The 22,733-nt window shown below is 41.2% G+C and overlaps 1 protein-coding gene across 1 annotated transcript in view; it reads left to right on the forward strand.

Moving 5' to 3' along the window:
• COL4A2 (collagen type IV alpha 2 chain) overlaps positions 1-22,733 on the forward strand; it is a 249,308-nt gene that overhangs the window by 172,332 nt on the left and 54,243 nt on the right. Inside the window, exons 18-27 of the mRNA XM_073349678.2 lie at positions 446-512; positions 4,080-4,190; positions 4,655-4,810; positions 9,014-9,106; positions 9,714-9,877; positions 15,160-15,232; positions 15,329-15,435; positions 17,956-18,157; positions 19,006-19,065; positions 19,898-19,960. Coding sequence (XP_073205779.1) covers positions 446-512; positions 4,080-4,190; positions 4,655-4,810; positions 9,014-9,106; positions 9,714-9,877; positions 15,160-15,232; positions 15,329-15,435; positions 17,956-18,157; positions 19,006-19,065; positions 19,898-19,960 — 1,096 coding nt within the window. The remainder of the gene's footprint in view (positions 1-445; positions 513-4,079; positions 4,191-4,654; positions 4,811-9,013; positions 9,107-9,713; positions 9,878-15,159; positions 15,233-15,328; positions 15,436-17,955; positions 18,158-19,005; positions 19,066-19,897; positions 19,961-22,733) is intronic.

A 22,733-nucleotide genomic window follows, 5' to 3' on the forward strand; every position in this document is an offset into this window, starting at 1 on the left:
AAGTGCCTAATTCCCATTGAAATCAAAATCATTGGGACTTTGAAAATTCTATTAGGTGCCTATCTGCTGCTATGGTGCCTAAATATTTTTTTAAAAAACAGCCGTGTTAGTCTGTATCCACAAAAAGAAAAGGAGGACTTGTGGCACCTTAGAGACTAACACATTTATTTGAGCATAAGCTTTCGTGAGCTACAGCTCACTTCATCGGATGCAACAGCTCATGAAAGCTTATGCTTAAATAAATTGGTTAGTCTCTAAGGTGCCACAAGTCCTCCTTTTCTTTTTGCAGTTACAGACTAACACGGCTGCTACTCTGAAACCTAAATATTTTTTGAAAATCTGGCCCTTCGTGCAACGGACCCACATGCTCAAATTGTGCCTCACCACAAAATGGTGTAGGCACACTCTGAGTATGTATCTGATGCTTCGTTATCTATTTATACAGGGAGAGCAGGGTGAGAGAGGTTTTCAAGGACCACCTGTTTATACTCAGTATCCCATTCGAAGAAAAGGTATGTCTTCATGGCTCAGAATACTTGTGATGCTGATAGTTTATCCTTGTTTCTCCATCTTCCCCACACAGCAAAAGCGCAAAATGCAAAGAACTCTGCTCCTTTAGTAAAACTGATCTATATATGTGTTACTCATTTCAAACAATAGCGTACAAATAGTGTAAAGTTATCTTATTTTCAGGGAAGTTATCTTATTCCGTATCCCTCTTAGGCCTTGTCTTCACTCAGGAAAAAAAGGTGTGTTTTTAGCTCGAGTTAGCTATCTCAAAGTGAAGACAGGACAGCTGGTAGTTTTCGCATGAGTAAGCAGGCTGGGTTAAAGATGCTAGACTAGTCTTTAACTCAACCTGCTAACTCATGTTAGCACTCCTTTTTTTCCCCTAGTGAAGACAAAGCCTTGAGAGCTAAGAAAATGCCAACATTACAGTAAGTATTTTGTGACATTTACATGCAGTAATGGACAATTTAACAAAAAAAAAAATCACTGGTAACATGACAGGTGAGGTGAGCCACAGACTGATGTGAAATCAATATTCCAGACTGTTAAAATGCAACTGATGGGTGTACTTGAAGACCAGCCAAAAGAAACAGATTATTTTTTCCATAGCCAGAGCTTTAAACTAAATGTTCAGAAAGATTCCTGCAGTCTGGGCTCCTAAATGAGCTTAATCAAGGGCTTATCTACTGTGATGCGTCCCAAGGGATCCCAGGGTTGTGGGGTACCTCGCTACTACCTGCCCTTAACATGAGGAAGCCTTGCCTGTACCAGCCAGGTGGTCACCACCAGCCACACGTAGCACAAGCACTTTCCTCACAGCTCATGTGGGCTCCGCTGTCCCTCTGCAAGTTAACGATAGGCACGTTCCAACCTCCAAGTCCTCCATGCAACTCACTGGAGTACCCAGCCCCTGATCCACTCACAGAACTGCAGATCTTCTGCTCCCTAAGGAACAGTACCCCACTGTTTACCAGTTACATTGTACAACATAGCTCCGCGTAACTCACAGCACTTAGAAAAGCAAATATATGTTTATTTAACAAAGAATAGAGATTCATATGATAGCAAGCAGAAGTATTGGAAACAAAAGATTACATCTAAAGTAAAGCCATAACATGCATAGTAGAGCCCAAACTTAACAAATAGGACATTATTATGTCATAAGAGCAAAAGCTCACCCAAAATCCTTCCAGCATATTACAGCCAAGCACAGCTGTGATAATCGGTTCATGAAACAAGCCCTCTGTCACCTTACTTGTAGGTAAAAAGATACGAGGGTGCGCCATAAAAAACCCTGATATAATAAAACAGTCCTTTGATCTTTATTCATAAACTGGACATCCTCCTGCTGTGTATTCCTTCCTGTAGATTTTTTGACCTCTTGTTAAATTCTTAATCTTGATTAGTTGGTGGCTTAGTTTGTAGATGGGTATCCACTGTGATATATACAATACTTAATTTGTATATAACCAGGCAGATAGGAATGTCTGAAAGGAACATGTTTCTCACCAGAGGCGACGTGTGTGTGTGTGTGTAAATGCAGGGTCATGTGCTCTACCTGATTTCTGCCTTCCGTTTAGCAACAGCTTCTACACAGACGTTTTCAAACTGGGGGCGGGGAGGCAGGGCATGAAGAAACATTTCCCAGGGTGGGGTAAGCAACAATGCCAGGTGGCTAAGGCGAGCGCCGCCCGGTGGAGCTTGAGGAAGGACCACCACCTCCACCCCCTGACTCATCTCAGCAGCAGGGTTCAGGGAAGGAGTGCCACCTCCATCCCCGACTTACCGCAGCAGCGGGGCCAGGCTGGCACCACACAGTGGGACTTGGGCAAGGAGCGCCATCTCCACCCCTTGGCTCACCTCACAGTCTGGGTGGTCCACTTAGGGGAGTCAGGGGATGGAGGTAGGGCTCCCTTCCTAAGCCACCTGTTGTAGCCACTCCCCACCCTCCCGAACCTTCCGCTGTGCTCCGCTAGAGGGGTGTGCCCCACAGTTTGAAAACCTCTGTTCTAAATTCAGAGGTGACCCGTGGGGCGGTCACATGCCCCCCAGAACCTTTAAATTGTGCCCCCCACTGTTAACGGTTATGCATCACCTCTGTCTCTCACTGTTATATTTGGACCCAGCAGAGAAGGAGATAGATACAGACATAGGGAGCTGATAGAAACACAGCTCTCTACTTGCTTGCTTTATTGTTCTGGCAGCAAAACTGGTGCGAACACAAATGTGAGGTTCTGCACGGGGGAGGCTTTGCACATATAAACATTTCTCCACACTGCTTTAAAAAAACCTTCCCAAATACATATACATTATCGTTTACATGGCTAACATGAAACACTATATAACCTCACTAAAAGTTGTAAGTGGACTACCCCAGACTCCCAAATTACAAGGAGTTATTCTGTCCTGGAATAGCAGCTCACTGAGTAAACCATTTATAAATTCAGGCACACAACTGGTTTTTGCACTGTGGTGGGCTGTACTGGCACTTTTGAGGCCCCCTGCTGGAAGCCTTGTGGTCCTACCACATCCTGCCCCAGAAAAGAAACAGTAAAGGTGGGTCGTCCAGACCTGCCTAGAAAGGCTCCTTGGAAGCAGTCGATCAGAGCTCAGCAGGCTCAGATAAAAGGAGCTGCAGGGCCTGAGTAAGTCAGTTCCTGGCTCGGACCGGAAGGATGAGGAAGGCTGTTTTGTTTTACAACAACTGAAACCCAAAATTTGGCTTGGTTATTGGTTGTCCTGATGTCGGGGACCAGCAATTTTTTTTTCCAATGTGTGTGCAGACTGGCAGCCAATGGCTCACAGACCGGCACCGGTCCGCGGACCACCACTTTGAGTAGCACTGCACTAGAGTGTAAGGCACCCACCAAAAGAGGAGGGAACCTTCCATGTGACCTAGTGCACCTCCTGTGAATGGGTATAGTCACAGGTGTACTCCCACTTCACGCTTGGGAGCTCTGAAAGTAAATCTGCCCCCTTTAGTGCAAGGAAACTCCACACCACTCCCAACATGGGCGTGATTGAACCCTAACCACTATATCCTCAGAGAAGCACAATCTGGGGATTTATGTATTCATACTGGCAGGCCTATGTTTCAGGTGGCAGCTGGCAGGTGTTTCCCGCCCAGAGCTAAGTGTGGCTGGGGATACACAGTAGAGGTATGCAGCTGTTGAAACTGTAAATGCAGATTTATTTTTCTTCACCTTTGTGTTTTCTTTAAAATGATAACTTTCTGCTAATGTTAACTTTAATAGGGCAATCCAGATATTATGATGTAACTTTTAATAATGCTAATTTTAAATATTTTCTTCTGCAAACCTAACTTCTTCTTAAACATTTCTGTCTGACAAGTTACAGGTATTTGTGTGTGGATCTTGTGCTGCTGTGAATACTGCGGCTTCTAATAGAACACTTTCTGGAATGTGTCACCAAATGAAGTAGCTGAATAGTCTAATTTATCTTTCAAGAATTATAGTTGGCTGAGCAATCGAGAACATGCAGTGCTGCTTGTGTGTGTCGCAAAGATCAGCAGACTAACCTGTATTCCTGGGGATGGGGATGTATTTCAGGTGTAAGAGGTGATCCAGGATTGCCAGGTGTTCCTGGACCTGCAGGAGACCTGGGGGACCAAGGAGATCCTGGCCTTCCTGGTCTTCCTGGCTCATCAGATGGCTTTCCTGGTAATATTCTGACATTTCATGATCTAAATATTGACTCACAACAATCCGCTGTGCTCCAATTTTAGTCAGAATTATTCTGGGGAGGCGGGCAGGAGTACATATGAAGACACATACGGAGCACAGAGTGCTGAAAGAGGCAGTGTGGTGTAGTGGATAAGGAACTGAACTGGTAATCAGGAGACCTGGATTCCATTCCAGTTTCTCCCACTAACTTCTGGTGCGACTCTGGGCAAAGTCACTTGCAAACAGGAGTAATGATACCTATCCACCTTGGTAATGTGCTTTGAATTGCTCAGATGAAAAGTGATATTATCACTATATACAGAATAGCTGCATTGTTTCCTCACATGGTGGAAGTAGTTATGCCTGCTTCCCCTCTATAACCTAGCATGCCTATCCTCTTAATCTGAGAGCATCTTTAAGAGATCATTCTCAATTTCTTGGGTGATGTGTTCCCATTTCAGATGGCTCTGAAAGAAGAGGTTTACGTGGGGAAATGGGTCCCAAAGGTTTTAGTGGAGAACCAGGTTTTCTAGCAACAAAGCCAGGTCCACCTGGTAGTGATGGTAAACTTGGACTTCCAGGATTACCTGGCCCACCTGGCCCTCCAGGAACACCAGGTAAGTGGCTAAAGATGCTGCCAAGCCGTAAGGTGTTTGGAGAATGAGCAGGTTTAATTTTAGGGTATCAGAAATGTCATTGTTTGATCATTTTCTAACAAGGCTTCTGGCATGTCAAGTTAATAGGTCAGATTGGGAGAGGAATGGGCATTCAATGATGGGAGCAGAATGTAGAGGAGTGATCGTATGTACGTGGGCAGGAGGGAGGGTGCCAAAAGGACAAAGAAACACAGGGAGAAAGCTGTGTTCACCTGATTTTCAAACATTAATAACAAAACCTGGAACACACGTCTGGTTGGTTTGTTTTGTGTTTTTTCTCATGGTTTGGATTTTTCAGCAGAGAAATTTTGCATAGTTCAAGTTTTGAGCAACAGGCATCCTTCATTGCTAGGGTTCCTTTTGTTCCTGAACTATTTTAAATAGTTGGGTCCATAGTTGGGTATGAAGGTGGCAAACATGAGCCATTGGTCTTGATACGCATTGGACAGGAAGGGGTGCAGCCTTCTGGCCAGCCAAAGATTTTTTAAAATGCTGACACTGATCATTATTTAGTTGTCTGTCTTTGAGCAGTGAGGAATCCAATAGAGGGCCCTGGGACTTTCAGCCACAATCACAGAGCTGATTCCTTTGATGAGTAGCAAACTGCTAGCTCCATCTACCTTCCTGATACTTCCTTTTTTCTATCAATGTCACTTCTTCCTTGCCTGGGTTACATTTTAGCTAGCAGCTGTTCATCCAGGCACTATTCACTCAGGTACTGGGAGAGCTGAGTCAGGGTTCTGGATATCGTTTATATATTGCTGGTCAGTGGAGCTGGAACAAGTTTTATAGTGGGGGTGCTGACGGGGAAGCTGTGTCTTTGGATTGTTATCACTACTTCAAGCCAGGGGGTGCACCAATACCCCCAGTTCCTGCACCTATGTTGCTGTTCTATATTGAAGACAGTAGTGTCTCATCATCTCCTCTCGAGATCTTATGTATACACTGACCATGAAGAATTTGTGATTTCTCCATGGGAAGACGTCAGGGAAAAGGTGCCTGTTTTGACTCTTTGTGAGCTACCTGAGAAGAATGGTCTAAAACAGCTGATCTCAATTCTGTCCAATCCCACTATGTCTCTGCTTAATGAGTGGTATCTAATGATCAGTCTTGTTGAAAGATACCAAAACATCTAGCAGTATTAGCATGGTTATCTCTCCATGGCTAAAAGAAAATAATCCAGCAATCTGATCTAGGAGTGAACACAAAAATATGGCTTTAAATATTTTTTTAAACTTTCATTGATGAAAGGATTGTGGACTAGATCCTGGCTTGTGATACAGTAGACCTTTCACGTAGGTACCATAAAACTGCCCTAAGTAGTCTGCTGAGTGTTCCCCTAACATGGAATAACTACTTCATCAAAGCACCCCCCACCCGCAACGTAGGAGGAGGGTCTGGAATGCTGAGGCAGTAGGGTAGGGCCAGAGTGTGATGTTCTTTCAGCTAGCCAGTGAAATTTGAAGCAGTGTTGAAGCTGCTCCAAGATATACCATTGGTTGAAACAGACCATGGAAATCCCAGAGATTGAGGAGGGGGATGTAAAGGATTGTGAACCAGATATCTTAAAGTCACCTTTCCACTGAACCAAGCAAAACTCTGGCACAGCTGGGGACATAGGCTTATGCATTGACTGAATTTACAAAGTAAACCCATGCAGTATACTCATTGTAAATAGGCTGTCATTAATATACCCTGTGGAATTCTAAGTTTTAAGTATTTAGAAATGTTTTAGATATACTATATTATGTCAAATGTGGTACAGCCAATACTGCATGTCAATAATACTGCAGTTATTTATTAACGGAATTGTGGTAGCACCTCTGAGCCTCAGAACCCATTGCGCTAGGTGCTGTACAAATACAGAACAAAAGGATTGTCCCTGCCCAAAGAGCTTACAGTCTAAGTACAAGATGAGAGAAAACTGGTAGATACAGACAGACAGGGCAGCATGAGGAACCAGTGAGACAACACTGATCAACATGATAGGCAGGGGTCCCAGGACACCAGCTGCATAACCATTGTCAGGTTTTTTTATAGGCATCATGGCAAAGAATTTTAAGAAGGATAATGAGGTGGCTTTGTTGTTGCTTACAGGGAGCTCACCCCAAGTGTGAGGGTTAACATGTTAGAAAGCACAAAGGTGCTAGTTTCAAAATTAAACAAGTATGTGATGAAGCCAACTGGTGACGCTGTCAGAGCAGAGGTGAAAGTTGACAACTAGATAACCTACAAGAGATGATGGTGGGGGGGTGGGAGGGACAGTCTGTGAAGAGCCTAGAAAATGAAGACATGTAGTTTTACATTTGATGTGATGGGGAAGGGGGAGCCACTCAAAGGATGCAAAGCAATGAGCTAGCAAAATGATCATGTTTCGAATGGATGCAAGCAAGGGCTGTGTTTAGGCCATGTCGAGTTTAAGCTGACAGATGGACATCCCAGAGGCAACGTCACATAGGCCGATACTTTTTAGTTTGGAAAGGAAGAGATCAATCTGGAGTGGAGAGGCAGATGAGAGTCATCAGCATAAAGATGATGATTGAATTTGTGTTTGTGCGTGAGATGGCCCTCTCCTCTTCTCTCTCTACCTCTGGTCCCTGGGCAAAGGAGGGAACTCTGTGGAGGGAGAATAAGGAGTAGTCTCAAAAGGACATGCTGAAGAGAAGTTAGAGAGGTAGGAAGTGAACCAGGAGAGAACTGTGTCATGAGAGCTGAGGAAGGGCAGATTTCAAGAAAAATATGGTTGATGGTGTCAAAGGCAGCTGACAGGTCAAGGACAATGAGGATAGAGCATCTGGCTAGGAAGAGGTCTTTAGAGACTTTGGTGAGAGCAGTTTCAGTGCAGTGCAAGAGGCAGAAGCCCAACTGGAGGGGTCTAGGATGGAATAGGAGGAGAGGAATTCCAGACAGCAATTGTAAAATTATGTCCTATGAGCTTAGAGACTAAAGGGAGAAGGGAACAGGGTGATAGTTGAAGAGGCAAGTGGGTCAAGGATTTTGATAAGGTGGGAGAGACTAAAGCACCCTTGTATTGTATGGGAAGAGGAGAGTGAGAGGTGAATGGGAAGGGAGGGGAGGAGAATGGAAGCAAGGGCAATAAGGAGAGGGGATGTGGGGGAATTGGAGGAGTTAGAGGTGAGCAGCTGAGAAACTTCTGTATCTGTGAGAAGGAGAGAGGGTAGGAGAGGAAGGGAAGGTGAGGAGAGGGGAAGGGGAAGGTCATGTCATATTTTGTCAATTTGCTCTTTGAAGAAATCTGTGAGACCCAGAGTAGAGAGGGAGATGAGGGCGGGAGAAGGGAGGGGGTGGAGGAAGAAGTCCAAGGTGGTGAAAAGATGGCTGAGACTGCAGGTGCAGGACTCAGGTTTGAGAAGTAGAGCTGCTTTGCTAGGAAAATGTCAGAACTGAAGGAGGAAAGAAGAAATGTACAGTGGAGGAAGTCAGCCTGGTCTCGGGATTTCTGCCAGAGACACACTGCAGCAAAAGAGCAGGAGCAGAGGAAGTGGGTGTTAGGGGTGAGCCTAGACTGGGGATGGACAAGGCAGACACAGAGAGAGTGGCAAAAAGAGAGTGAAAGAGTGAAAATATTGAGAGAATCAAAAACCATATCAATGGAAGACAGAGCAGGGAGGAGAGAACTGAGAGCAGAGAAAAAGTCAATGACATCGATGGTCTGGAAGTCATAAAAGAACCAGGTGGCCATGCACGGTGAGGTGGGAGGAAAATGGGCAGTATCGAGAGAGACCAGTGATGGTCAGAGTGGGGCAGTTCAGCAATAGAGAGGTTAGTGAGCAGTGCTTTGAAAAGACCATGTCAAGTAAATGGCACTTTGGGTGAGTGTGAGAGTTGAACTGGGGCTGCAGGTCAAATGAAAAGGTGAGGGTGAGGAGATGGGAGGCTAAGGGGTGGGATGAGTCACCAACATTGAAGCTGAAGTCACCAAGGAGGAGTGTGGGACATTGTGAAGACAGAGCGCCAGGATTAAAAATGAGAGAGAAAGGCTGATGGGAAGGAGTCAGGTTGCTGGTAGATGACAGGAACACACAGGGAGAGAGAAGAGTCGGATGCAGTGCTGCTCAAAACAGGATAAAGAATGGGAAGGAGAGCAGGAAGGGTAAATATACAAGACATTAATGCTGTATTTCAAATGCATTAACCTCATAGGCTATCCTTTTGGACTGAAGGGACGTCAAGGGGATCCAGGAGAGGCGGGCAGCCGAGGTTTCCCTGGGTTCCGAGGACAAAAAGGATTTAAAGGTAAGGCAGTACAAATAGAAAAGGAGTAATTGTGGTACCTTAGAGACTAACAAATTTATTTGAGCATAAGCTTTTGTGAGTTACAGCTCACTTCATCGGATTTGCATCACTTTTGCATCCGATGAAGTGAGCTGTAGCTCATGAAAGCTTATGCTCAAATAAATTTGTTAGTCTCTAAGGTGCCAGAAGTACTCCTTTTCTTTTTGCGAATACAGACTAACACGGCTGCTACTCTGAAACAGAACAAATAGTGGGCCAAATCCAGAGGTCCCTATTCATCCAAAACACTCGCTGTGGTCAGGGTGAATTTTGCCTGAGCATGATCTGAACTAGGACTGCAGAATTTGACCTAGTGCTAACACAATAAGAAAAATATCTCATAGGGCTATTTCTTTTCCCCATAAAGCTCTTTTTTTATATACTTATGTCTTCATTAGGGATCAATCCTGGTCCCACTAACATAAATTGGAGTTTTGTCATCGACTTCAACAGGGCCATGAACCCCAATGTATTAAAGTTATCTCACCTAAGATTTCTCATAAGAAATTCTTCCAAATGTTTGTTTTCAATGAGTTTCTATGTTTTCCTCCCTCCCACATTTCTGCAGGTGAAACAGGGGACTGTAAATGTATTGAAAGTGAGGAAGCCAGACGGGGTCCTGCTGGTCCACCTGGTCCACCAGGTTTTCCAGGCCCAACTGGACATCCTGGGCGGAAAGGAGATAATGGAGATCAAGGTCAGCATGGTCTTCCAGGCTTCTCTGGTGCAAAAGTAAGTTATTTATTTCTTTAATTCATTTTTTTCAGAGACATACTAGAGCTTGTCAGGAAAAATTTTTTTCTTAAAATTGCTTCTTTTCACTGAAACTTTTCTTCAATATTCATATTTTTGCATTAAATATTTATGAAAACCCAAATGTTTTTCATGAAAACAGATTTTTTGGCAAATCAAATCATTGTCCATCAAAAAATGTTTCAAAAAAATTTTTTCAACCAACTCTAATAAATCTACTGCTAGCTGACAAGATGATGATAATGCCAGTAGGGCTGGGTTTTAACGTTGTTTCTAACAAAATGCATGTGTCTAGTTGCTGAATTGTGAGAATCTTATTTGTGATATTATGTCTTCTTAAAAGCCACAAATCAATATTTTTGCGTTGTTGATAAAATAGCTACCTTACCAACAATTGTTTAAGAACATAACATAAGAACAGCCATACTGGGTCAAACCAAAGGTATCCTGTTTTCTGACTGCGGCCAATGCCAGGTGCCCCAGAGGGAATGAACAGAACAGGGAATCATCAAGCGATCCATTCTTGTCACCCCTTCCCAGCTTCTGGCAAACCGAGGCTGGGGACACCATCCCTGCCCATCCTGGCTAATAGCCATTGATGGACCTATCATCCATGAATGTATCTAGTTCTTTTTTTAACCCTGTTATAGTCTTGGCCTTCACAATATCCTCTGGCAAAGAGTTCCACAAGTTGACTGTGCATTGTGTGAAGAAATACTTCTTTTTGTTTGTTTTAAACCTGCTGCCCATTCATTTCATTTGGTGACCCCTAGTTCTTGTGTTATGAGGAGTAAATAACACCTTATTTACTTTCTTCACATCAGTCATGATTTTATAGACCTCTACTATATCCCCCCTTTCCAAGCTGAAAAGTCCCAATCTTATTAATCTCTCCTCATATGGAAGCTGTCCGTAACCCTAATAATTTTTTTTGCCCTTTTCTGAATCTTTTCCAATTCCAATTTATCGTCTTTGAGATGTGGCGACCACATCTGCATACAGTATTCAAGATGTGGGCGTGCCATGGATTTATAGAGACAATAAATATTGCAATTTATAGAGACAATATTTATAGAGGTAATGTCATATTATCTATCCCTTTCTTAATAATTCCCAACATTCTGTTAGCTTTTTTCCTGCCACAGGACACTGAGTGGATGTTTTCAAAGAACTATCCACAATGACTCCAAGATCTCTTTTTTCACTCAAAGGGAATATATTGTAACTGTTTTACAAGTGATTCTCACCAAACTAGCTTTGTTGTTCTTCACTCTGGAAGTTCTGATACCATGAAAGCTCATGCTCAAATAAATTGGTTAGTCTCTAAGGTGCCACAAGTACTCCTTTTCTTTTTGCGAATACAGACTAACACAGCTGTTACTCTGAAATATACCTAACAAGCCTGATCCTGCTCCCACTAAAATTCACACCACTGTTACACATCTGTTTTAATAACCACTTCTGGATTACAGTGTTGTACATAAAAGCAGAATTGGGCTTTGTGAACTGGATCCTCAATGAGACTGAGACTCTTGTTTTAGCAATGGAATTTTTGTAGAGCTGGTTAAAAATGTAGTTTATTTTAACAAAAAAATTCAAAGAAAATGATGATTTTTCATTTATATGAAATTTTTAATGGAATTTGTCAGGCTTTTGATGGAAAACTAAAACCCAACCAAAACTTTTTTTTTTGTTTTACAGCAACTGAAACCCAAAATTTGGCTTGGTTATTGGTTGTCCTAAACAAAACATAACAAAACTGATCTTTTGAGTCTTCTTCAAAAATTTTCTTTACAAGAAAATTTCCACCCCTCAAAACATATTTTTGACTAAAATATTTTCAACCAGTTGTAGGAGTTTGCCCAAACTTTTACAAGTAATATTTCTCTTTTATAACTGAAGATCTTCAATAACTTTGATCCAGACTTTACTGTCAGTTGCAACAAAGTCAGGAGTAACTCTGTAATTCATTGGATATATTCAGTCAATTATATTGAATGACACTGAATTCATTAGAATTAGTCCTGATTAACATAAATATAAGTGAAAAGAAAAGGAGTACTAGTGGCACCTTAGAGACTAACCAATTTATTTGAGCATAAGCTTTCGTGAGCTACAGCTCACTTCATCGGATAAGTTCCACTGAATGCATCTGATGAAGTGAGCTGTAGCTCACAAAAGCTTATACTCAAATAAATTGGTTAGTCTCTAAGGTGCCACAAGTACTCCTTTTCTTTTTGCGAATACAGACTAACACGGCTGTTACTCTGAAACCTATAAATATAAGTGAAAACTGAATTTGACCGAAAGTGACTGAAGATGTTGAGCATGAAAGGAACAGAAAAATTAGCTGTAAAACTTTGGGCAAGCACCCAATGCTAAAATACATTATATACCATCTTTCAAAGCAAAACATAGAAAAGCTAAAATCACTTAACTAATACAGGTTTCAGAGTAGCAGCCGTGTTAGTCTGTATTCGCAAAAAGAAAAGGAGTACTTGTGGCGTCTTAGAGACTAACCAATTTATTTGAGCATAAGCTTTTGTGAGCTACAGCTCACTTCATCGGATGCATTCCGATGTCTCTAAGATGCCACAAGTACTCCTTTTCTTTTCACTAATATAATGCAGTTACTCGAGACTTACAACTATTTAACTGAGGTCAGAATTTGGCCTCACATTAGATTCAAGGGCTTCCTTTGCCTTTAAAAAAGAACATCTGAAATACACATCTCTACATTGATATCTAAGGGCTTGCCTGTACAAATGCTTAGTTCATGGCAAGCTAGGGTCTAAATCTACCCTGCACTAACTTTCCACAAATTAAGTATCATGTGGACCCTGCTCTAAAGTTCTGTAGTGCACTCTGATCTATTCCCAGTTGAAAGTGGGGTAGATCTAAGTGCATTATGGAACTTCTAGGATAGCGTGGGGTAGATTTAGACCAAAGCTTGCCATACATTTAAATGCAGCTTGTAAATATGAGTTGAGAAATCAGCTTCTGTTTATCGTAGATTTGGTCTATACAAGACTTTATGGAAGTGTGAATCTCTATGTTGCACATATTCGGCAGCAGAGAAATAATTTCCATGTCTATTTTGGAGCCAAGAACTAGTAATTGATTTTGGAACATGAGTCTTCTAAGAAAATTAAAATGGAACTGGACAATTTACTTTATATTCTGTGTACCCTGGCACAAAGTAAAAGGAAGGTAGGGAAATCCATCAGACATGGCTCTTGGACTATTCAGCAATAATATGTTTCTCACAACAAAAAACAGTGATATGAACATCTACTGGTGCAGAAAATGTTTGAATCTATAGCCTTCAGGCCCCAACACCTGCCTTATTTTTGGCCTTTAAACTAAGTCCCCGTGGCTTAAATCACCATAGTCACCATGCTGGCCGTACTTCCTTGGGATGGGCTTTGGTTCCAGATCACTGACTTGCAGCTTCAGGTGGATATCAGGGTTGTGTTGACTCCTGACCTGATCTTCGAAGGCCTATAGTTTAGGGTAAAATGGAATCTATCTGCTAAGCATGCTTATAGAAATAAGAATGGAAGTTGTTGAAGCTGTAACAGCAAGTATTTAATAATATATTTATTAAAAATAGACTTGGTTACAGGACTTAAGGAATTTCAGTGTTAAGGGCTTAGAGTGAGGCCTAGTAGAAGTTGGCAGTGGGTATAAGATAGCACAGTATCATGTGCTTGGCTGAAAGCTATGGAATGATACAAGCTTGACCTAAGGTTATATAATTTAGCAGTACATATCTTGTGATAGTTTACCAATGCATTTGTTGATAAACGGGTAAACCACAAACAAACAAATGGTAGCATCTTAGGGACTTTTTGTAATAACAGCTAACCACTTTGATGTATCAAAACTATTGGGAAAGGGATTGATGCAAATGGTTGGGTTAACTGTCGGAAATGTAGTTATAGTCAGCCGGAACACTGCAGATGACCATTCAGAACTCTAAAATTGGTCTGCCAGAATACTAAATGTGAATAGGGGGCTGAGAGCTGACTTGATCAGGTATGGTCCTGGAGGTATATGGGTGGAATGGGAAAAGATGTATAACAGGTTGTCAGATAAATCCTAACTAGGCCACCAGGATGACGACATGGGGCAACTGAGTAGGAAGCCTGGCCCAAATCCTTCCTCTTGGGGTGATCTTCACTTACTTTTACTTTTATCTTTGTTTCTAATGGTTTTCATAAGGTAGTAAGTGTGAACAATGCAGGAAACCACTTTCTTGTACTCATTCTTCTACTTATGTATAATTTTTCCTATTATTTCAATTATATTTGTATTAATGAAAGCTGATAAAGTTTCTGGGTGTGCTTTACCAATTTCATCTTCTTAATTAACTCAAAGTAGCTGCCTGAATAAAGAACCTGTTATTTGTGACACATGCACTTTGCACACTAGATTAATCCTAGGCTACAGTGGTTTTGTAATCAGGACAAAGGACCAGGAATCAGGAGATCTGAGTTTTATTCTTACTTCTGACACAGATTTTCTGTGTGACTTAAGGCAAGTCATTTAACGTCCCTATACTTCAGTCTCCTCACCTATTAAATGTGGAAAATAATACTTCTCTACATCACACAGGTGTTGTGAGGCCTCCGCATAGTATGATGCTGAGCAAAACCCACAAATAAATAAATAAAAATTCTCAGTTTTGTTTTCCTACTCTGGGAATTGGTTGCAGAATTTATCTTACTTCCCACTATAACTATAAGTAATTTGGTGTATTCCCTCAGTAGACTTTGCCCCTCCATGGGAGTCCCTGGCAATTGTAAAACTGCCGTTACCCCTCAGAATCCTGCATACAGTGTAGATAGTGGTATTTCTACCTATCCTCCTTCTTGATCAAGCCTCCCTGGGGTTATGGGGCCAGGCACATGTACATTGCACCTGCCTGCGTCAGCAGGAACAAATCTGGACCACTATTATTTTATATTCTCCCAGAGGAGTCCATGGCATCTTACAGATATGTAAGAGGACAAGTTCCTTGTTCCAAGGAGTTTACTATCTAAAGTAGAGAGTCAACACACTGATTAAACATCAGGCACAAGAATGGGAACACCATAGAGAAAATGATTAATAGAAAGAGATGTGAAATAAGTGCGTTTTGAGGAGCTTTTTGAAGAACAGAGGGTCACTTGGTGCACAGGTTTACTTTTAACTATTGCTTTTCCATTTGTTTCCTAAATAAAGTTCTGATTAACTTTATTTAAAATGGATATCAACAGGGATTTCCCGGTGCAGTCGGATTTCCTGGGCCAAAAGGGGAGAAAGGAGATTCTAGATATGTTACAACAAAAGGTAAAGCAAGCAATCTACTTCCCTTGCAATTTGCAAATTACATATAAGCGTTTTGTCCAATGCAGGAGTAATTTCACATTGAGAGCACTTCTTTAGGTACCAAAGGAGACCCAGGAGGTCCTGGACTATCTGGCATTAAAGGTGAAGATGGGTTTCCAGGAAAAAATGGTATAGATGGCTTACCAGGGCTTCCTGGCCTTCCAGTAAGTAACAACTATATCCAATATTTGCTTACCATATTTAATTACAGACTTCTTTAGTTCAGCATCTCATAACCGAGCTGTCCTTCATGCGTCCATCATAAATTATTATCCGATCTTCACTGGTTGGTGATGCATTCACATATCAGATTTACATATTATATTAATTATTTTCCATTCTTTTCCCATTTTATTTAAGCAAATTAATACCAGTTTATTTCCCAGACAGGTCAGTTTGTTCCATCAATGATTTATTATTGGTTTTCCTCCTTTTAAACTTACATAAAGTTATTTCACACTGAATATCTCTTGAGAGCTACATGGTTATAAAATGAAGTTATGGAGAGACAAAAATTAATCGCAGATCAGCTGCCTGACAGTGCATATTATGCTTGCACTAGGGTGATGCATCCTGAAAACATAAAGTCATCACATATTGACACAGCACTGGGCTCTGACATCATAACTAGAAATGGGCCAGACCCAGAACATCAAATCTGAATGTCTATGATTGTTGTCATCAGTCAAATCTAAATCTGAAAAGGACCTATTTTCTGGTTCATTGTGACACCAATCTTGAAAGAACAGTTATTCTCATGATATTTTGGCTCAAGATGGCAGAAATGTCATTAGAACAGCGGATTAAGAAATATCTGTCATTTTGTAACAAAATCATATGAAAGCTCCCAAGATTTCAGAACTGTTATACCAGCCTAAATCTAATTTGGGTTCAAACACCAGGCCTGACCCATTTCTAATTGTAATGATTCCACTCCACAGTTAATTACTCTTTCTCTACAACTCCATTTGACACTTTCTACGCTCTCCTGCCTTTTCTGCTCTAGTTCTGCCTTCTTTAAGAAAGGGGTCATGCTGTTTCTCCTCTCTCCTATTTCTCCTTACTTGATTGCTTGGGGAGATGTGAAATGATGTTGGTCACACTCTGATCGACTCACACAGTGCTACCTGGCCTGCCATGCATTTCTTGGCAGAGTAAGCAGCTCTCAGATCGAACCTACAGACTCCCCAAAAGTCACATTCAGCTTTACAGCCACAGGTGGTGTATGACTGGTTCACATAGCCCAAACAATGTGCATTCACCAGCCTTAGCCCTCTCTAGTGGAATGTTCTGTCAATGGATGTTTGTTTCGTTGGTACCATCCCTGTTTATACAACTTGGGACGGGTTCGGTCACAGAGACCCCCCTTGGGACTGTCACCTGATGTGTTGGAATTACCTCTGAGCCCATTTCCCTGCCAGCTTGGGACTTCCAGAACCCTGCCTTGTTGAGCCAGACATGCTAGCCTGTTGCAACACAGACCCGGGGTCTGGGCCATGCCCCCAAAGCTGCAAACTTAACTGAAAACAGTTCAGCAGGTTACCTGTCTTCCGCACCCAGCTCCCAGTGGGATCCAAACCCCAAATAAATCCATTTTACTCTGTATAAAGCTTATACAGGGTAAATTCATAAATTGTTCACCCTCTATATCATTGATAGAGAGATATGCACAGCAATTTGCTCCCCCAGGTATTAATCACTTACTCTGGGTTCATTAGTAAACAAAAGTGATTTTATTAAGTATAAAAAGTAGGATTTAAGTGGTTTCAAGTAATAACAGAGAGAACAAAGTAAGTCACCAAGCAAAATAAAGCAAAAACACGCAAGTCAAAGCATAATACATTAAGAAACTGAATACAGGTAATATCTCACCCTCAGAGATGTTCCAATAAGCTTATTTCACAGACTAGACTCTTTCCTAGTCTGGGCCAGTCCTTTCCCCATGTTACAGTCCTTGTTGGATCCAGAAGACATTTCAGGTGGTAAGATGGGGTTTTCTCATGACTGGCCTCCTCCTTTGTCCTGCTTCACCCCCTTTTATAACTTTGGCACAAGATGGGAATCTTTTGTCTCTCTTGGTCCCCACCCTACCTTCTGAATGGAAAAGTACCAGATTTAAGATGGATTTCATTATCAGGTGACATGATCACATGTCACTGTAAAACCCCTAGTCTCCATTCCCCATGGGCTGGCCCACACGTACACAGGAAGACTTTCAAGTAACTAAGGCCATTTACAACTGATTATTTCTGGAGCACCCTTAATAGCCTCCACTTAATATATTTACATCAGTGATACAAGTTTATATCATATTCTCCTAACTCCAGATATAGAAATAATACATGCAGATAAATAGGATGAACACACCTAATAGATTACAAGCTTTTTAATGACACCATACAAGGGGTATTTAGCATAAAGCATATTCCAGTTATGTCATATTCATAAGAATACTTCCATAAAGTATATGGAGTGCAATGTCACACATCTAAGTTAACATGTTACCCCTTATTACGTTTAAGATTTTTTTGCTGATGTCACCCTTGTAAATGGCCATGATACATGGAAACTGACCATCTACCAATTACTAATAATAAGAAAAATTGTTTAATTGTTTGGGTGAGGTTTATTCTTATGCAAAGTCAAAGTGCCCATCTCTGTATATTTAATCTGTTTTCCCATAGGGTGATGGTGTAAGAGGTTCACCAGGTGACCCTGGTTATCCAGGAACACAAGGTGAAAAAGGCTTTCTGGGAGAGACTGGTCTGCCAGGTGCAGGCTTACCTGGCCCAAAAGGATACCATGGCCCTCCAGGTGACTCTGGAACATATGGAAATCCAGGGCTTCAAGGTCCCCCAGGTCCTCGAGGTACACCTGCCCAATTAGGTATGTGTGATCACATGTCTCTTATGTTAAAGTCATTAGGGATCAGTACTGGGTCATATGCAAAACATCATGTAAATCTACTCACTGACAAGGCAGTATAGTGAGTCCGTATGAATAAGAAGGAGTTTGTTATATTATCTGGTCAGAAATCGAACAGAAATACTTCAGTAGTTTCCTTTCAGATATTTAAATAAAGTTTACAAATTTGGCACTATTAGCTAGTAAAACCTTAACTTTTTTGAGCGAGGGGAAAGAACATATTACTTATACATACCTTGCGTTTTGGCTGTCTTTCCTTGGGTCGGTCCCAATCAAACCTACTCCATTAATTGACCAGAGATAAGAGAGAAGCGTGAACACCCTCCCCCATCCCCCGCCCCGCTCCTCATCAGGGCATAAATATTGATCCTTTAAAGCTCTCTGACTGGGATCTTGGTACCCAACCAGAGGTCCCTCAATTATTTGGTGCCGTTGCTAGACTGCAGGGCTGGTCTCAGTATACTAGCCTTTTCATGTGTAAGGGGAAGGGAGAGGAAGATCTGTCATTTCTTATTTCTCACTGTATATCAAAAACAAATATTTTACTTCATTACATGAACTCTCCTTTGTTAGAATTAGATGCGGCTCATCATTTTTCCAAGTATTTTAAAACTAGTGGCTGTCTTTTCATTCTTTAATTTATGAGAATTATCCAGTGCACAATAATTTAGACACAGTGCATCAGCTGATGCTGTAATAGGCATCTGCAGTTAGAACTGAGAAGTTTGGGTTTTGTAATTTTTCACATTTTGTTTAAAATGCTAAGAGTCTATCTTGCTTGTTTCTCTTTTCTCATACTTCCCGGGTAGATTGTAACCAAGTTACTGAAGATCTTTCTAGGGGAGATGGCACCAAGACAGTTTGGTCAGGTACAGTACAGAAATAAGATGGCTTGGAAACATTTTAATCTTTCGATCTCTGGGGCACATACAGCATGACAACGTGCTTACTGATTCCTGGTGACTAATTTTGATGTTGCCATTTCTTGGAGATAACTCCATCTGTAAAACTGCTTACAATTCAGGTCACGAATGACACTTGTGCTATACAACTAACCAGTAATTTGATTGTAGCATGTGTTTTTAAATTAATGGTGTTCATCCCTGCAGACCAAAAATTAGTTGGTTCATTATTCCCTTGAGTTTATTGTGATTAAAAAAAAACAATTATCATGTGGTTTGTAATAACTATCTGAAATTACAAAAAACAACTGAAATTAGATTCCAAAGAGATTTTAAGCAAACTTTCACAAGTACAATGTAGCAAACCATTTGTGAGAAGTACTCTATGTTTAGGTAAAAAGTATCAGTGCAATTTGGTATTTAAAGGAACAAGTATTCTAGTTTTCACCTGCAACTGAATTCATTTGTTTGATTTTTAAATTGCTTCCAGAAAAAAGTGAGTTGCCATTTTGAAAATTTGGCCATACAAGTGTTATAATAACATCTGATCTCTTCACTGCTATTAGCACAGCAAAGGTTCCAGTGAAATAAAATGAACAACTTTTCTTAATTCATTGTCAACATGAGTTATGCTGCATATTGCTATATAAAATGATTAAATAAAACTTTTGATTTTTATCGTTTTACTAAGGGAAATAATTGCTAGCTTTAATCATAGTAAAGTTATTGTAAGTCACAAAAACAATGAGATACACAGCAGATGAGTAAGTGGAACTCCACTGATCATGTTTATTTGTAGGGACAGAATGCGTGAGAGCACCAAAAGGAGCCCCAGGAAAGCCAGGATTGCCAGGAGCTATGGGTAATGTTGTGCCTTTACTTTTGAAACATTTATTTACCTTACATACTACATTTGGAATTAGCTTTTGCTAAACCTGACTCTAGTTGTGTCCTTAGACTAAATATATTTTAAAATGAGAATAAAGGAGACTTTAAAGTTAAAATTTGGGCGAGGGGTGAGACTGATAAAGGAAAATAGATACAATGTGTATGATACATAATGGCTGCACCACATGCATTAATCCTCTTCTCACTCATGAATTTCAATTCCGTAACAAAATCAGCCACCAACAATGGTTTTCTCTATGAACAGTCATTACATTTAGTCACAAATCCACACTGTTTGTGACTATCATTTGACAACCAGGTATAAGGAGTCAGTGGGGCTTTAAGCAGTTGTCTTTTAAGAAAGTGGCAAAAATCAAAATAAACACGCCAGATGATATATGCCTTCTATAGTAGAATAGATATTAGAGATGGAACAGTCCTCTATTCAATCACCCAGTTCATTCTTCTCTCCATGCAGCCTCCTCATCAATGCCATGTTTCTTTCAACTACCATATGCCTTTAAAAAATCAGTGGAGTTTCACAGTTTAATAAAACCACTAAAGGTTGGATTTTGCCCTGGTTCTGTGCAGTGCATAGGAGAGTACTGAGGCGCTATCATCCCCACCCCACCCGTACACCCTCACTCCCTGAGGAGCTGTGCAGGAACCTCATGGATTGAAGTTTCTGCGGCAGTGGGGAGAGCAGTGGCTGCTCCCTACTTGGTACTCTCCACACCAAGAGCCAGGGGGCAAACAGAGGCGGGGTGGGGTTAAAGTCTGGCTGGGCACATTACAGGGAATATGCTAATCCCTAGAAGAGTGTAATAAATTACTAGCCCTGGAAGCAAGTGGATGTAGTGGAGGAATTGTCATAATGCCTTCTGAGTGCTCCTCCTGGGGTCCTATAATTATACACAGCCTCTTAAACAGGGCTGGGCCTAAAGTCTCAGTGGAACTCTAAATAAGTAGGCCCAGATCATCTGATGCAGTGGGTTTGCATTGCTCAGCGCTCCCAGCAATATTTGTTTCCAAGATTGGTCTATCCAATCCTAGGAGGATCGCCTCAGTGCTTTTTGGTGGGGGCAGCAGAAGGCACGGTCTGGGGCTTTCCAAACCCTGCTGATCCACAGCCGCTGTATTTAACCCCCTGGAACACTGGTAACTGACATAACTTAAAGCAGCCTTTAGTGTTTGGGGAGCTTGAAGTCCCTCTTTACAGCCTTCCCGAACTGTGCCTTGCATTTTTGGGCCATAGCTCTGGCCAAAGATCTGGGCTACCGTGTTTAAGGTCAAATTTTCCTTTTAAACTAAATATGAAGTGTGTTGTTGTTGTTGTTGTTATGGTTTAAGTAATGACTCATTCATATTTCTTAATGGGATTTGCTATTTTTTATCTCTTGTTACTGCAGCATGTTGAATAATTCAGATTTACATTTCTTTATTTGACTATGTATTTTGGCACTGTAATCAGTGCTTCTGAAGGTGGTTTTTAATGTTGTGCAAAATGATTTTCTCTGAAAGTTTTGGTATATCTGTTACTCATTAGGATGGTTCAGTTCCTATGTAATTTTATGTGAATTTTTCATCTTTCCAATGATTTTGAATGAAGTCAGATTTACTTCTTAATCACAATCCTTCTAAACACTGATGCTTCCATGCCATCAGATTCATGTGTGTGTTATTTTAGGCATTGGTCTGTTTTTGTTGTAAACAAAGCTCCTCATCTGTGTGTCCATCTCTTGGATAAACATCTTCATCAGTTCAATAACTCATCTCAATAACTATAAGACCTTGCTGCCATCCCCTGAATATGCATCTTGGCATCTTTCAATAACTGTAAGAGCTTGCTACCATCCCCTCAGGCTCCAGAGGCAGGGGGGAAGAGAACCCTGCTGATCTGTGGCAATGAATGCTGTCTCCATGGCATTGTTTCCCTCAACCCCAAGGAATATGAATATTGAACACTAGGAGGAGTAAATGTCCTGCTTTATTTTATACTTTTCCACAACCCATTGTTGCCATAACTCTGTCCTTGTACCCCCTTAGTATTATACAAAGTCACATTCGTTTATGCTCTCACCAAATTACCCATGTCTAATTTATGCTATGTCACCTTTCATTATTGTCTTTTGGTTATAAGGTTTCCTGCCTTTTTTTAGCTAGGCTGTAACTGTGCCATGTACAATTAATGAACTGGTTCGGTAATCTATACACCAATGACACAGCATAGCCAGAAAAAAGGGATCTTTGTCGTCTCACATCCTTAAGTCCTCTATTCCTGTGAAATTCCTAACACTGTATTAAACAACCTGCCCTAAATTCTGTCCTGCGACTCAAACAGCCTGTCCTAAGTTCTGTCCTGAGGGCCCATGTAACTTTTCTTTAAAAAGGATACTCAAACTGCCTTTCCTGCTTTCGCTTGCAACCATACATTGAAATAGATTTGGCAAAGCTTGGATTAAACTAAACTGGGTTGTGAAATGAAACATATTTTCCTTACTATTGTTTGGTGCTAATGTTAAAACTAGCTACCCTAATATAATCAGGTTTCAGAGTAACAGCCGTGTTAGTCTGTATTCGCAAAAAGAAAAGGAGTACTTGTGGCACCTTAGAGACTAACCAATTTATTTGAGCATAAGCTTTCGTGAGCTACAGCTCACTTCATCGGATGCATACCGTGGAAACTGCAGCAGACTTTATATATACACAGAGAATATGAAACAATACCTACTCCCACCCCACTGTCC

This window comes from Lepidochelys kempii, chromosome 1 (genome assembly GCF_965140285.1).
Source record: "Lepidochelys kempii isolate rLepKem1 chromosome 1, rLepKem1.hap1, whole genome shotgun sequence".
Taxonomy (NCBI): domain Eukaryota; kingdom Metazoa; phylum Chordata; order Testudines; family Cheloniidae; genus Lepidochelys; species Lepidochelys kempii.